Source organism: Melozone crissalis, unplaced genomic scaffold, assembly GCF_028551555.1.
Source record: "Melozone crissalis strain CALT ecotype California unplaced genomic scaffold, PUWL_Pcris_2 ptg000017l_1, whole genome shotgun sequence".
In the NCBI taxonomy this organism is placed as follows: domain Eukaryota; kingdom Metazoa; phylum Chordata; class Aves; order Passeriformes; family Passerellidae; genus Melozone; species Melozone crissalis.
This window is the reverse complement of record NW_026535795.1, coordinates 11,573,895-11,588,150: the sequence shown is the minus strand read 5'-3', so window position 1 is coordinate 11,588,150 and position 14,256 is coordinate 11,573,895. Positions and strand designations below refer to the sequence as shown.

The 14,256-nt window shown below is 41.6% G+C and overlaps 1 protein-coding gene across 6 annotated transcripts in view; it reads left to right on the top strand.

Moving 5' to 3' along the window:
• PTPRT (protein tyrosine phosphatase receptor type T) overlaps positions 1–14,256 on the top strand; it is a 477,440-nt gene that overhangs the window by 189,045 nt on the left and 274,139 nt on the right. For all 6 annotated transcript variants that reach the window (XM_054274915.1, XM_054274912.1, XM_054274914.1 and 3 more), the window contains exons 4-6: positions 2,659–2,740; positions 6,169–6,284; positions 8,937–9,111. In XM_054274915.1, coding sequence (XP_054130890.1) covers positions 2,659–2,740; positions 6,169–6,284; positions 8,937–9,111 — 373 coding nt within the window. The remainder of the gene's footprint in view (positions 1–2,658; positions 2,741–6,168; positions 6,285–8,936; positions 9,112–14,256) is intronic.

Below are 14,256 nucleotides of genomic sequence, written 5' to 3'. Positions count from 1 at the left end.
GGCCTTGGGCACTGCCAGGGATCCAGGGGCAGCCACAGCTGCTCTGGGCCCCCTGTGCCAGGGCCTCAGCACCCTCACACTTGCCATTTCTTTGTCAGCTTTAAATCAAAATGTCATTCCTAGAGAACTCTCTGCACACAAGAAGCCTGACAGCCTGTTCTGTGTTTTGAGAAGACCATGCAAAACCAACATTTTCCCTAAATATTGAACTCTGCATCAGGCAAAATGTCAATTATCCTCCTAATGCACAGAAACCACACCATCCTGGACTGGCATGTGCACCAAAAATTCAGCCAGGCAGAACAATCTGAAGCTCTCTGCCCTTGTCTGAGGCTTTGTCAAGTACTTTGAACTTTGGAGATGTGGCTAGTGGAAAACTGGGATCCAAAGCAGCTGCCAGAGGTTGTGTTTGAGGTCTGTGCAAGGGTCATGGGAGTCATCTGGCTGCAGAAGCACTTAGCTGAGACAGAAAAACGTGGGGAGATTTATCATGCCTACCCTGGAGTTACTTGTACTTGGATTCTCAGCCTGCGAATGTTTTCCAGCGTAGCGAGAAAAAGCTCTAATGGTTCTTGGAGAAAGGTAATACGTGTAATCTTGAATTACTGCTTGCCATAAGGATGAACTCAGTCCCAGAATGCAGCAAGGGCAGCACTAGAGCCTGCCAGGAAGGTGTTTTTGTGATGTATAGCAAGGAATGTTATTGATCCATGCCTGGAGAAAAGTGTTGTAGCACAACAGATGAGCTGGGCTAGGCTGCTAACACAGACATTGTTGGTAAATCACAGCTGCAACGGGGGCTTGTTCAGGGGGAGGGAAACATGAAATGACTTTGTGTTTGCAGACCTCAGGAGCATTTAAGAATGCTTTTTTTAAGAGTGATGCTTTGTATTGTCAGCTGTATTAATTTCTGTGGAGTCCTTTAAATGCAAAGCATTATTAATTGCAAAGCATTGCCTGCCTCAACCATCATGCTGCATTTCCAATTGGATTTAAAAGGACATGAGGGACACTGAGCATGAGATTTGCAGAAATGGGCCCAATAAACATTTATTCCTGTCTTTTCCCCATGTTGGGGCTCAATTCCCAGTTTTCAGGAAAGCTCAGATGCTTCCATGCTTCTCACTTTGATAGGGATGAGACACTTCAAAATACACAAAAAGACAATAATTTGTAAGTTTGAACTGGGAAAGGACTGGGAATATCTGAGTGTAAAGCAGAACAGAATAAAATAGTCTAACAATATTGCTTGAATTGAGAGGAATCCTCTACTCAGTGGATTCTGCACCAGTGGACAGGGATTTTTTAGAGCCTGAGTTGGTTATTATTAAGTCAGACTGTGCTGTATTAGAGACCCTGCACATGTTGGTAATTAACCAAAGCCAATTCTCTGTGTATTGGTGCTTACTTTTGCCATCCACTCATACCTGATGCCAGTGCCTCGGAGAACTTAGCAAGTTCTTGACTTGCAGATAATTGAGAATTACTTTGTTGTGGCTTATGACTTTTCACAAATGTAAAACCAAAATAAGATTTTGTAGCTGAAATGTTGCACTTGAATTCAGGTCTGAAGGGAGTTGCAGTAGAGCCTTGCATGACCTTCCCAGTAAATGGAATTTTTATAATTAATGATATTTAATTGCTAAAGTAATTATAATTTCCATACTAAAGACTCCTATTTTATACTCTTATTTTATACAGTCCCTAAAATGCCTATCAAGGACCTTGATAACACAAAACACTTGCTAATGGTTTTTGGATTACTTTATCTTCCAGTGGCTTGCTTTTTCCTAGTATTTCCTGGGCAGCCTAATTGTTGTCCAGTCCCTCTGGAGGAGAACTTTGTTTCTGCATATTTTTAGCACCTGAGCTTTTCTTAACTTGTCTTTGCCCGTTTTTATGTCTTTTTTTTAGTTATGGATGTATTTCAGGAGATCTCACATCTGACTGTGTTTTAAATTGGGGGAAGAGATCTTAGGAAGTCATGAAAACATAAGAAACCATGTTCTGGAAGCTCAAATGCAAAGAAAAATGAACATCAGCAATTCTGGTCAATTTTCATCCAGAGCAATATTTGGACAGTTGAACCTTTTACTGTATTAAATCTTTTGATGAAGGAGATAAAGAAGAGGCTGAACAGTGACAGGCTGAGAATGCCAGCTCTTATTTAGAACAAAAAGAGCTGTTGAAAACTGATTTTAAATAGTTAACTCTGAGTTCTAGTAGTGAATATCAGAAGTTACAAATGACTGGAATGCATTGACACTGATTCAGGAAGAGAATTCTGTCCTGTGTAGTGCTTTCTCCAATCTTCCAAGGCATACTGAGAACAAGATATAAAATTATTATCCACCTAATGTTCTTGGACTGGTGCTTAAGAGAATATAGGTGTGTGCATATACCCAGGACACTTATTGCTTTTCCAAATCACAGATGCACAGAGCTGTCTTTAATCCTATTGAATGTTGCTCTAATCCTTTGTTTTGCTTCCCCAACAGCTTTGGTGTTGCATTCACACACTGAATTGCCCTGGTATCCCTCCATTGTTAATAAAATGCCTTGAATGACTCAGACTTGGAATAACAGCAGAATTGGTGACTGCTGAAATTGCTGATGCAAATGTTCTTTCTCAGAATTTTCTTTTCTTTTGTATTTCAGGTGATATTTGAGTCTGTCTCTTTGAAAGGACACCCTGGGTACATAGCTGTGGATGAAGTCAGAGTCCTCGCCCATCCCTGCAGTGAGCACTCTTTATTTTTCTGACTGTACCAGCGTGGTGCAGGCCACAGTTTGTGTCCAAAGGAGAGATTTACCCAGTTGGGTCAGCACTAAAATGTCTTGTCTCCCTCCAAGACCCCTAAGGACTGTCAGCCTTGCTTAATTTCCTACTTTTGCAAATTGTACAGAAGGCAAAGCTGCTCTCAGTTTATGGCTAGTGGAATTCTCTGTACTTGCTAATAAACTGATGGTTTTGTTGTTTCTTAATCTTATTGCTGTAGAAAACAATCTAAAATTCTTCTCAAAACAACTTTTGAAAAGAACAACCAAATTGTTTCAGTGTTTTCTTGATAAGAGGCCTGTCCCAAAGGTTGGATGGTTTCAATATAATAGATCTGCTCAGAAAGCAGTGCAGAGATTAAAAATTAATCTTCTTCAGACACTGCACTTATACAGGAATAGAAACTAATGCAGGTTCATTACACTATTAAAAAATGTTAGTGCTGCATTTCTTCTTTTGCAGACACAACAATAAGCTGAGATTTATTTACTTTTTTATGTTTAAAAAACATTGTGCCTCAGTCTTTGAGCCTGAACTCATTTGGTTCCTTTACCCACCTCTTGTGGGGCTTGAGGACTTTGTATATTTTATGGAATGTAATGTACAGGTCCATGTAAAGATCTTTTTTAACAGCCCCCTCTTTCTGGCTCATGGTCTCAGTGAGTCAGTGACAGCTGCTCACAAAAAATGATGGATCTTATAGATGGAGTGAAATAAACTGTTTTTGCTGTGATCAGAATGTCAAAGAACATCTGCCTTTCAATGTGACAGACATGGTTCTGCTCAAGTTTAACAGGACATTTCTGATAACTGCAGTATGCTTAATTGCTGCTTAAGTAAATTATATTTGTATTTACCATGTGCTCGTTGCTCAGGCCTTTGGGTGCATTTACTTCATTAAGGAATACTTACAGTCTGTATTAACCAGATGTTGCTGATATCTGGCAGCATCCAGACAAATCCCTAAATGCTCTGTGCCTTCCACAGTGTGCTGGGTGATTGCTGGTCCCTTCACTGGCATAGAGGCCACTAAACAAACCCTGGGGCAGAGCCTCAACAAGAAAATGATGGGATTTAAAGCAGGCAGGCAGGATGCTGTGTTGTGTCCCTGCTTAATTAGGTAAACTGATTTTGAATCCATTTCTTCAAGTATATACAGGTCCTTGTTAAAATTAAATGCACTCTTGGTGACTCAGCAACAAAATGTTTGAGACAGAGTTGGTTGGTTGGGGTTTTTTTCAATCTGTTTGCAACCCCCAGCATACAGAGCCCATTGCAAGCTGAAGTTCTCTGCAGTGTCTGTAAATGCTGCTCCTGTCTGGTTCCCAGTGCTGCTTTTGTTGCTCAGCAGTGTCAGTCACCAGGGTGAACATCACCCACGTGCTCCCTTCCCTTGCACAGCCTTTGCCCCTCAGGTTCCTTTTACAGTTGTTGTAAATCAAAACACAGGGGCAGTGAAGCTCCTGGTGGCCCTGGAGGTTACTGAAATCATTGGTCTCATTTCTTCATTTCTGCTTTACCTTCACAGATGACAAAGGCAGGCAAACCAGTCAGCAAAAAGCAGTGAAATACCCCTAATGACACAGTAATACAGAAAAATAAATGTATTGCTGGTGCTTTTTTTTTCCTTTGTCCTGTGAAGCAATACCATTTTCCTTTTGCTAAAAGCTCATTGGCTTTGTGTGAATGACCCTTTGCCATCACAGCACATCTTGCTCCAGAGGCTGGGCACACCCAAGGACCAGAATGTTGCCATTGATGGGACTCCACACCTTTGTATTTGTAGCTGACTTACAGCTGCACACCTTTAGACTGCAGGCACAAATATTAAAATTATCCTTAAATACCCTGTAGAATGTTCTGAATGTCACCCAGAGGGAGTTTGCCAGTAAAGCTTGATGCAAACCCCTGCTACCCAGAAAGCAGGATGGTACAAAGTCCCTGTCCCTGTCCTTCAGGAGCTGTCAGTGAGCTGTGCTGGATGAGGCACAGGAGCAGATAAAAACATTTGACATGGTATATGAACATGTGTTCTCTGCTCATGTGTCAAACACTTGTACATCAAGTTTCAGCCATGCACAGCCACAGATGCCCCCTTCCCTTTAAAGCTGTTTGCTCCAACAGAAGAGAGGTTATAGTGTCCTGTGAAATTATGTATTTCAGTGTCTAATCATACTAGAAAATGTGCAGATATTGTTGAAAAACACTGACCTTTTTAGGTGTTTTTTCAGAGTGTCATACTAAAATTTTTCAAATTATGCACAAACCTTTTTCTGCAAGAAAATAGTGCACTTAAAGGTGTTGCATTTGCTGCTGTAATCTTGTTTATTCTTTTAGTTAAATAGAGACCTAACTCAGTCTGATATTTAATCAAAAAGATAATCCTCTCGTCTAGTTTCTTTGTAAAAAAACCCCAATGTCTGCATTTTTAATATCACTGGTTTAATTTTGAACTAATGCTGAATTTAGTGTCAGCAAAACATTGATATCAGTGATCTTAAACTAAGCCAATGATATAATACTGTCAGTTAGATGAATATTTCATTTAATATCTGATTTGATATTGATGAAACATTATTCTAAAGGTCTGGGACGTATTTGATGGTCAAGAAAAGAAAAAGAATAAAAGACTCATGTGAAAATGGGGTTTGGGTCAGTCATGCTTGACAGGCACAAAAGCATTTGACTTTTTTTGACCTTTTTAGAAACATAGTTTTGTGAAGAAAAGAGATGACTCAATTACTCTTTATAGCAGGCAATAAGAAATTGTGCCGGTGACCATGAACTTGTGATTTGATCCAAATCTCTATTTTCAGAGGAGCCAGGCCACATTTTCCCAGCTCCATCACCACTTCTCCCTACAGGGAGCAGTTCAACACCCAAGGGCAGCTTTGTTTTGCAAAGCCACTTTTGCAAAGGCTTTGCTGGGTGCTTGGATGGGTGCAGCAGGGGTGGTTCCTGCCAGGCTCTACCCTTGCCATCCTCTGTGGTGGTGTTCACAGGGGTCCCAGGATGAGGGAAGAGAGGAGGATCTGACTCCATGTTTCAGAAGGCTGATTTATTATTTTATGATATGCATTATAATAAAATTATCCTAAAAGTATAGAAGAAAGGATTTTATAAGAAAGGTAGCTAAGAATAGAATAAGAAGGAATGATAACAAAGGTTTGTGGCTTGGACAGAAAGTCCAAGCCAGCTGCCTGTGATTGGCCATTAATTACAAACAACCACATGAGACCAATCACAGATGCACCTGTTGCATTCCACAGCAGCAGATAATCATTGTTTACATTTTGTTCCTGAGGCCTCCAGCTTCTCAGGAGGAAAAATCTGAAAGAAAGGCTTTTTCAGAAAATGCCATGGCTACAATCCTGTGCCTCTTTTGTCAGGAAAAGCCCCGCATTTCCTGCGGCTGCAGAACGTGGAGGTGAACGTGGGGCAGAACGCCACCTTCCAGTGCATCGCCGGGGGAAAGTGGTCACAGCACGACAAGCTCTGGCTCCAGGTAAAGAAATGGCTTTTTGTGGTTCATTTGGGGCTTTCTTTGCTTTTGCAAGTGAAATGAATAGCTGGAGAAAGATTGGTGGTGAGGCAAAATGTTTTCATGACGATCCTTTGAAGAGCTGCCGTAAATCGCTTATAGGTAAGAGTTTGAGGTGATAAAGTATGGAATTAGGAGACAGAAAAAGGAAAAAATGGCCAGTGACAGCGAAATTCTGGTTTCAAACAAATGCCCATGTACCTGTAAACACTCAGCCATAAAGCAGAAGGGAGAGGAAGTGGAACAGTTCTCTTCTGCTTTATTGTGCCATCTGCTTTCCTTTCACCCTCAAACTGTTCAGCCTGGAGTCAACTGATATTTGTTAAGAAGGAAATCTCCAAGGTCTGAAATTACTTATCTGGGTGGTTAAAATAGGCAAACCCAGTTTGCAGTCAGTTCTTGCTCCCAGTTTCCCTTGGCTGCATTGACAACTGATTTGGTCTTGTTCCTTTTAGTCACTCACTGAAAGAGTAAAGCATTCCCTCCCTGGATGTTGTATTTGCAGTCTACTGATGAAACTTGTCTGGGTCCTGCTGTTCTGGTGGCTGCAGCAAAAACCTTGGGAATTCATTGTCAGTGTTAGAATTGACACCAATCCCAACATCAGCACATGGGGTGTGTGTGTCCCAGTGAACGGCACAATAACTTCTCCTTCCCCTTGAATTTTTCTCATGTATATACTCCCAGCATTACCATTCCAGAAGCTTTTAAAATCATTGAGTTCCTAGATGTTCAACTCCTAAACAAGTCAAGAGAATTCTTGTTGCATGTACACAAGGCCAAGATAATTTGGAGAACACTAAAGCCAGTCCAAAAGTTTTATTCTCAGCTTGGAATGATGTGACTGAGGTTTGATCACCCCATAGTTGTAACATCTGGGGAAGACAGGAAGGGCCTTTGTAGTCAAATAATTACCAGATTTTATCAAATTTTATAATTGACTTCAGGCATTTTAATAAAATTTAAAAATAACATTTTCAAATCTAGCTTAAATCAAGGAATTGGCTTGTCTAATCATAAAAATTTAAAATAGTTTTGGGAAAAAGGCTTAAGCTGGTGAGACATGTAGTTGGCATTATGTAAAAATGATTTTATATTCAGTAACTATACTCTCATCACAGCTGTTCTTCTAAAAATTACATTTTTAACCTAAATTTATTTACCTGTGTTGTACGTCTAGCACCCACTGAGATATATTTTTGACTTACCTTTTTTGGTTCTTTCATTCTAATATTTCCCCAGTTACAATTACATGTATGTAAAAACAATTCTGACCTACAGCAATATGAACATTTCCCTGTGAGAAGCAGAGTTGGAAAGGAAAGAATTGCTATTGTTAATGAAAACCTGCTTTCCATTCTCTGAAACTGCAACATTTAATGAAAACAGCCTTGGAAACACCCCTAAAAACTGTTTAGTGGAAACTGCCAAAATAGCAATGTGCTTTTCTTTGAAATTTCTAATAAACTGGACAAATGAGCAAGTTGAGGTGTTTATACTGTAGAGAACAATTTCTGGCTAATTCTTCATCTGTCCCTTTTCCAATTGGAAAAATGTGGTCTGGCATTGGTAGAGAGGTTTATTGGGGAATGTTAGATATACAAGAATGTCTGCTCATCCAACCAATTTATTTAAATTGGTCCAGAATCAGTGTTTTGCATCTGAAAAGGCCAAATTTACAGAATCTGTTCATTTGTAGTGTTTGGAGGTGAACACAAAGCCTTCAGCTGTTGTGTTTTCTCATCCAAGCTGGGCCTCTAATTACACTGGGTGGAAGTGGACAGTGGCAGTGAGAGCTGCTCCTCTGCAGCCTTTGCAGGAATTAATCTTTGAGTCAGAGAATGTCCTGGGCTGGGAGGGACCCCCAGGATCAGCCAGGGCAGCCCCAGCCCTGCACAGACACCCCAACAGCCCCACCCTGGGCACCCCTGGCAGCCCCTGGAGCTCTGGCAGCCTCGGGGCCGTGCCCATTCCCTGGGGAGCCTGGGCAGTGCCAGCACCCTCTGGGGAAGAGCCTTTCCTTGATACCCAGCCTAAACCCCTCTGACACAGCTCCAGTCATTCCCTGGGTCCTGTCCCTGTCACAGAGTTCCTACTCTGACCAAGCCAAGTGTCCTCAGTGTCCTGCCCCTCATATGGGTTCCTCCGGAAACTTTATTCCTTAGGACACACCAAAAGCTCAGATATAGCTCAAATATTAAATAGAAATGCAAACTTAAATATATAATAGAATCACAGTTTTGGGTTTGGAAGGGACCTTAAAGCTCATCCAGTCATGGGCAGGGACCTTCAACTGTCCCAGGCTGCTCCAAGCCCTGTCCAGCCTGGCCTTGGGCATTTCCAGGGATCCAGGGGCAGCCACAGCTTCTCTGGGCACCCTGTGCCAGGGCCTCAGCACCCTCATATTTAGGGCCCAGGTCAGACAGCCCTGTGGATTTCCTGAGGGAAAGGCTGAATTCTTCCCTTGAAAAGCCATGCTTGTCCAAAACCTCTCCCAGCAACGTGAACGCAGAACTCTGACCACGTTAATCACCCCAAGGAGCGACTCACACACAGATGCACCAACACCTAACCTACCTGTCCCCATGATGGCAATATTTCTCTCTGCCCCTGCAGCAGTGGAACGGGAGGGACACGGCCCTGATGGTCACTCGAGTGGTCAACCACAGGCGTTTCTCAGCCACGGTGAGCGTGGCCGACACGTCGCAGCGCAGCATCAGCAAGTACCGCTGCGTCATCCGCTCCGACGGCGGCTCCGGCGTCTCCAACTACGCCGAGCTCATCGTCAAAGGTAGGAGAAGCAAACCATCTTCCTGCACAAGGAGTGGTTCCTCCCTGTCGCTGTCATATTTTCTGAAAAAATCTCTTTGCTTGGGATTTCTTCTCCTGGAAAGTAGAGAGACATCAAAGAAAAATGAAAACAGTAATTGTTTGATTCGCTTCTCCTGTGTTTTGCTGCTTTGGAATGTGGTTTGGGCATTGTTTAGCAACTGGTTGTTGTTTTATTGGTTTCATGTGAAGTGTTTTAACTTAATGACCAATCACAGCCAGCTGTGTTGAGACTCTGGAGAGAGTCACAAGTTTTCATTAGTACCTTGTTAAGCCTTTTGTCAGTATCCTTTCTCCATTCTTTAGTATAGTTTTAGTATAGCACAATATATAATATAATATAATATAATATAATATAATATAATATAATATAATATAATATAATATAATATAATATAATATAGTGCCTTGTAAGAATACAGAGTTAGATTCTCAATTCCTCCTCCATCTGGGGAACCCAGAAAATACCACAGATAACTGTCTATAAAAACTGGCATTCTGTTGGACCTCCTTTCATTTGTGTTAAAATAAGGAAAAAGGGTGAAAGTGACATGAGTTTAAGTTGGTATCTCTGGTATTTGAATTTAAGCTTTGGACAGAGCCCTCTTTGGGAAGTTTTGTAGTAGAATATGGTGGCTATGGAGGCTTTTGCTGTAGTCAGCTGAATAGTTTGGCTGTCAGTCAGCTTCACAAGCTGCTTTCCTTTCCAGTATTTTATCAGGCAGAAATAATCTTGTGGTGGAGCATTGCATGTCAGCAGAGACTGTTCAGGGCTGCTGGCAGTAAATGCTGGGGTTGATTCTGCTGACACCCTGAAGTCCAGAGTAGAAGCATCAGTAGTTCTTGAAGGGTGTTTGGATTTTAGCCATGTTAATTACCATGATTCAAGAGCCTGACACATTCAGGGGGTGTCTTAATCTCAGCTTCCTGAGGCAGGTGGTGAAGTGCTATCCCCTATGCTGGGTTCTTATTTATTTATTTTTTAACCCAACCTAGAGCTGCACCACTGGAGTGCTCACTGACTCTTAGGTGGTGAGTTCAGAAAGTGGCTGAGTTGTTCCTGAGGTACTCTGTGTTTGGGGTGAGAGGAGTTTGAAGTCTGGATCTGCTCACAGGGTATAATTTAGTGATCTAAATGGAGGGTATGAAAACAGAGGGCAGCAGTAGAAATGAGATCAGGTTGTCCACTGTGCTGCTTTCTGCCAGCTGATCTGTCCCTTGGTGATCAGGTGCCTTTGCTATGCCTTGGAGTGTTGTGTGATGCAGATGTTTGGACCACACAGATCACGAGGAGAATGCTTGTGCTGGATGCCAAGGGCTTTTCATTCCCACCCAGTGATCCTGTATCTTGCTCAAATCTGGAGGAATTAATTCAAGATTAAAAGGGGATTGAGCTGCCAGGAGTGGCAAACCTAGGATTGCACCACAGCTAAACAGAGGGAAGGCAGATTCCAGGGCAAGCAGCTGTCAGAGCAGTCCAGGCTCAGTTAGGTGCCTGGAATTCACAGAATGACCAGGTTGGAAGAGTCTTCCAATGTCATTGAGTCCAATCCAGCCCCAACGCCTCACCCAAACCCTGGCCCCCAGTGCCACATCCAGGCTTTGTTAAACACACCCAGGGATGGGGACTGTGCCACCTCCCTGGGCAGCCATTCCAGAACTTTATCACTCTTTCTGTAAAAGCTTTTTCCCAATCTCCAGCCTGTATTTCCCTTGGTGCAGCTTGAGAACTTCATGTTTGTTGATACAAACAGGGAAAAAAATAGAAGAATAAATTAAAACCTGATGTCCAGCAGGAAAGATGCTGATGGCTTCATTGCTGGGTTGCTCAGCAATGCACCCACCTGGAAGGAACTTGAACAGGATCAAATTGTTGTGGGAAGGTCCCATCCTGCTCCTCATCCCTGATTAGGAAGCAGGGGAGGTTAAGTGGCTCATTTGAGGTCAGTTTGATGCTACCCTGTGACACACTGGGCTTCCAACCAGTCTGACTAATTTTAGTGTGAATAATAGCAAATTTGTAATGCATGTGCACAGGCGGAAATGAAAGCAAATTGGAATTGTTTCATTCTGAAGAGATGATTATTGAATTGTAATAATGTACTTGAGCATACATTCAATTAGCCTGTAATTGAGGTTTTGCTCAATTGATAGTCCTGCTCCTAAACCTGCTAAATCCAAGCTAAATCTCTGCTTCTCACGTGATTTCTCTTGATCAGAGGAACGTAAAATCACAGGGTGTTTCTTCAACAAAGATTAAGATTTAAAATTGTATTTTAATTGAAGATTTTAATTGAAAGATCTGTTTGCTTCCCTATGCATAAGAAGTTTTATTGGAGTATTTAGAACAAAAAATACTTTACATTTCTCAATATTGAATGAAAAAGTTTGGTAGATATCAGAAGAAAGGTTTTACTTTGAAATGTGGATACTCCTAAAGCCCAAATTGGGCAGTAAATACCTGTTTCAGCACATGGAATGATCAATAAAATTAAACACACCACCCTGATTGTCTGTGGGCAGCTTCACTAAGAGCAATGTATTATTGAAAAGAAATTACTGGCAATTTTTTACAAAAGAATATAACAGTATTAGTTCCAAATTATTCCAGTATGTTTAGTGGCAGGAGATACATTTGTAATCCTGTGAAAATGCTGTTCTCTAGGCAGCTATTTGCAGTATGTGCTAATGCTTCTCTGTCTTCTGGCTTGAATAAATGACAATACATTTATTCTTCTCTTTGCACTCTCCAATCATAATAGGCAGGCCGGAAAAACCTATAATTTCCATCTGCCCCCCTTGCCATCCTTTGGTGCTCCAGTGGAAATAGCTCATCTCTATTTCTTCTCTCTCACTGGTGCACATATAGTAATTTAATACAATTTTGTACAGGGCAGTTTAAAAAAAAGCCCAGAGATTCTGTGTCTCACTACACTGCTCACACCTGAATGGAACATTTCCTGCCTGTAATTTTCTTTTAAGTAAAAGCTGCGTGGCAGTTCCTCGTATTCTGAGCAAAATGTGGGCCTTGCTTGTACAAAGATTGTTTAAAATGCTGTGGAAATTGGCTAGAATGTTATCATTTAAGGTCTGTATTAATGCTGGTGTCCTTCCAGGACACTTGTCACATTAGGTAAGGCTGTGGATAACATTTTAAACTCTGTGGGGGGGTGTATGGAGGAGTGTTTGCTGTTGGTTTTTATTCCTTGATCCCTTTCAGGTACTCTGGATGCCCAAATTAATCACTCACTATATGATAGGAATCCGAGCAGAGCTGATAAAGAGGGAATATTACAGCATCTAAATCCTATTTTTATGAGCCAGTTTTTCTGAGGTTTTCACTCTCCAGAAGCCTCTCAAAATTAGTTTCTTGGTACCTGTTGCTACCTTAACATCCTCTTAAGGCTTCTGGCATGTTTATATGGTCTGTTCTGCTACTACAGGGGTAGGAGGAGGCTCAGCCCAGCCTCTCCACACACCTCCAAGGGGATGTTCTAGCTCTCTTCAGTTTTGTCTTAGTGGATTTTCAAAGTGTTTGGCTGGAATAATAACCTGCCTCTCACCTGAGAGGCTTTCTGTCATCACTGTGGTATTTGGGACAGCTCACTTGTGCTTTTATCAGGCTTTTATCAGTCACAGGAGGAGCTGATGCCTTGAGTGACACCAGAGGGAGAGGTGGGCTCCTTGTCAGAGCTGGTTATCATTCTCTCTCTGGGTCTCTTCTGGTGTGGCGCTCATCACTGCAATTCCACCATCTGTTTATTGACTCACCAGGTACACGCTGAAATCTGCTCCAGTGATTGAGTCTCTTCCTAAAAGCAGGCACCAGAATTTACAAAATAAAACTAACCCCAAACCACAAAACTAAGCAAAACAACATAGACAGAAGCACTAAACAATGAACTGAATCAAAAGAACCTGTCAAATTGTTGGAGTTGAGATGCTCAGGTGTGAAAAACATGATAAATAATTATCTATTTAAATAAATCCATATATGGAAGCTTCTCCAGTATGAAATACACTTTGAAATTTTCAGATTTACAGTTTTAAGACAGACTCATCAAGGAAAAGCTCTACAGGTATTTTGCTGTCTGAGTATTTATTACTGGAGCTGACTCCAGTAGTTTCAGTTAAATATTCAACAGCAGGAAGTCCTATGAGGAAAAAGAATTTTCTGGAGCTTTAAAATCATAAGAAATTAAAACATTTTTGTTCTTCAGCTGAGGCTGATCCTGGGCTGGAGCTGGTTCTACAAATGTCACATCAGGCTCTCCACTGATTTCCTTGCAAACTCAAAGTTCAGTGTGGGCATGGAAGTGTGTGATTCATTTGTGTGTAACACACTCTGGAATGTGTTCCTGGGATGAAAAGAGAGTTCCATGTAATCATTGAGGAGACTAACTCCAAAGTTTTTCACTTCCTATAGAGCTGTTATGGATGAATATGAAAAGACCCTTTAAATATTTTCTGCATTGGTTAGTTTTTTTGGAGGTTTTTTTTATATTTTCATGCCTGATACACAGATAGTTCTATACCCTGAGATATTAATGCCAAATGTGCTCATTAAAATGGACAAATGGGGTAAAATATTGCCAAATATTGCCCCCTTGCCATCATGGGGTAACATAACCTCTGCTGGTGATGCTCAAGTCCCCATACTTCACCCAGGAGATGGGGTATGGATATGAAAAGCAGATTCTGTATTGGAACTGTCCTCTTTTGCATCAGGGTGGCTGGAAGACCACGTCCCTCTGTCCTTTAGAACTCTTTGGGAGACAAGTTCAGCTTTGTCATGTCTGGTTTAGATTTTACTGTTAAAAGAAGCATTTTTTTCCATGTGCATTAATAAGCAACTGGCAGATGTGAGGATTCCTATCTGAATTTATCAGGTTCATCCAGATCACAGAAGTTTCTGGGCACCTTTGAATTCATCTGCCTGAGTTCTGCACATTAATCGAGGTCCTCAAAGCTCCCAGCAGTCAGTCCCTGGCTGGAGCTCCCAGCAGTGTCAGGACACTGATAATGAGGTTCCCTTGGGCTGCTTCTCTCTCTTTGCCTGTTTCCTCCAAGTTTATACAAGTACAGTCAGTGTTCACAGTGCTGTGCT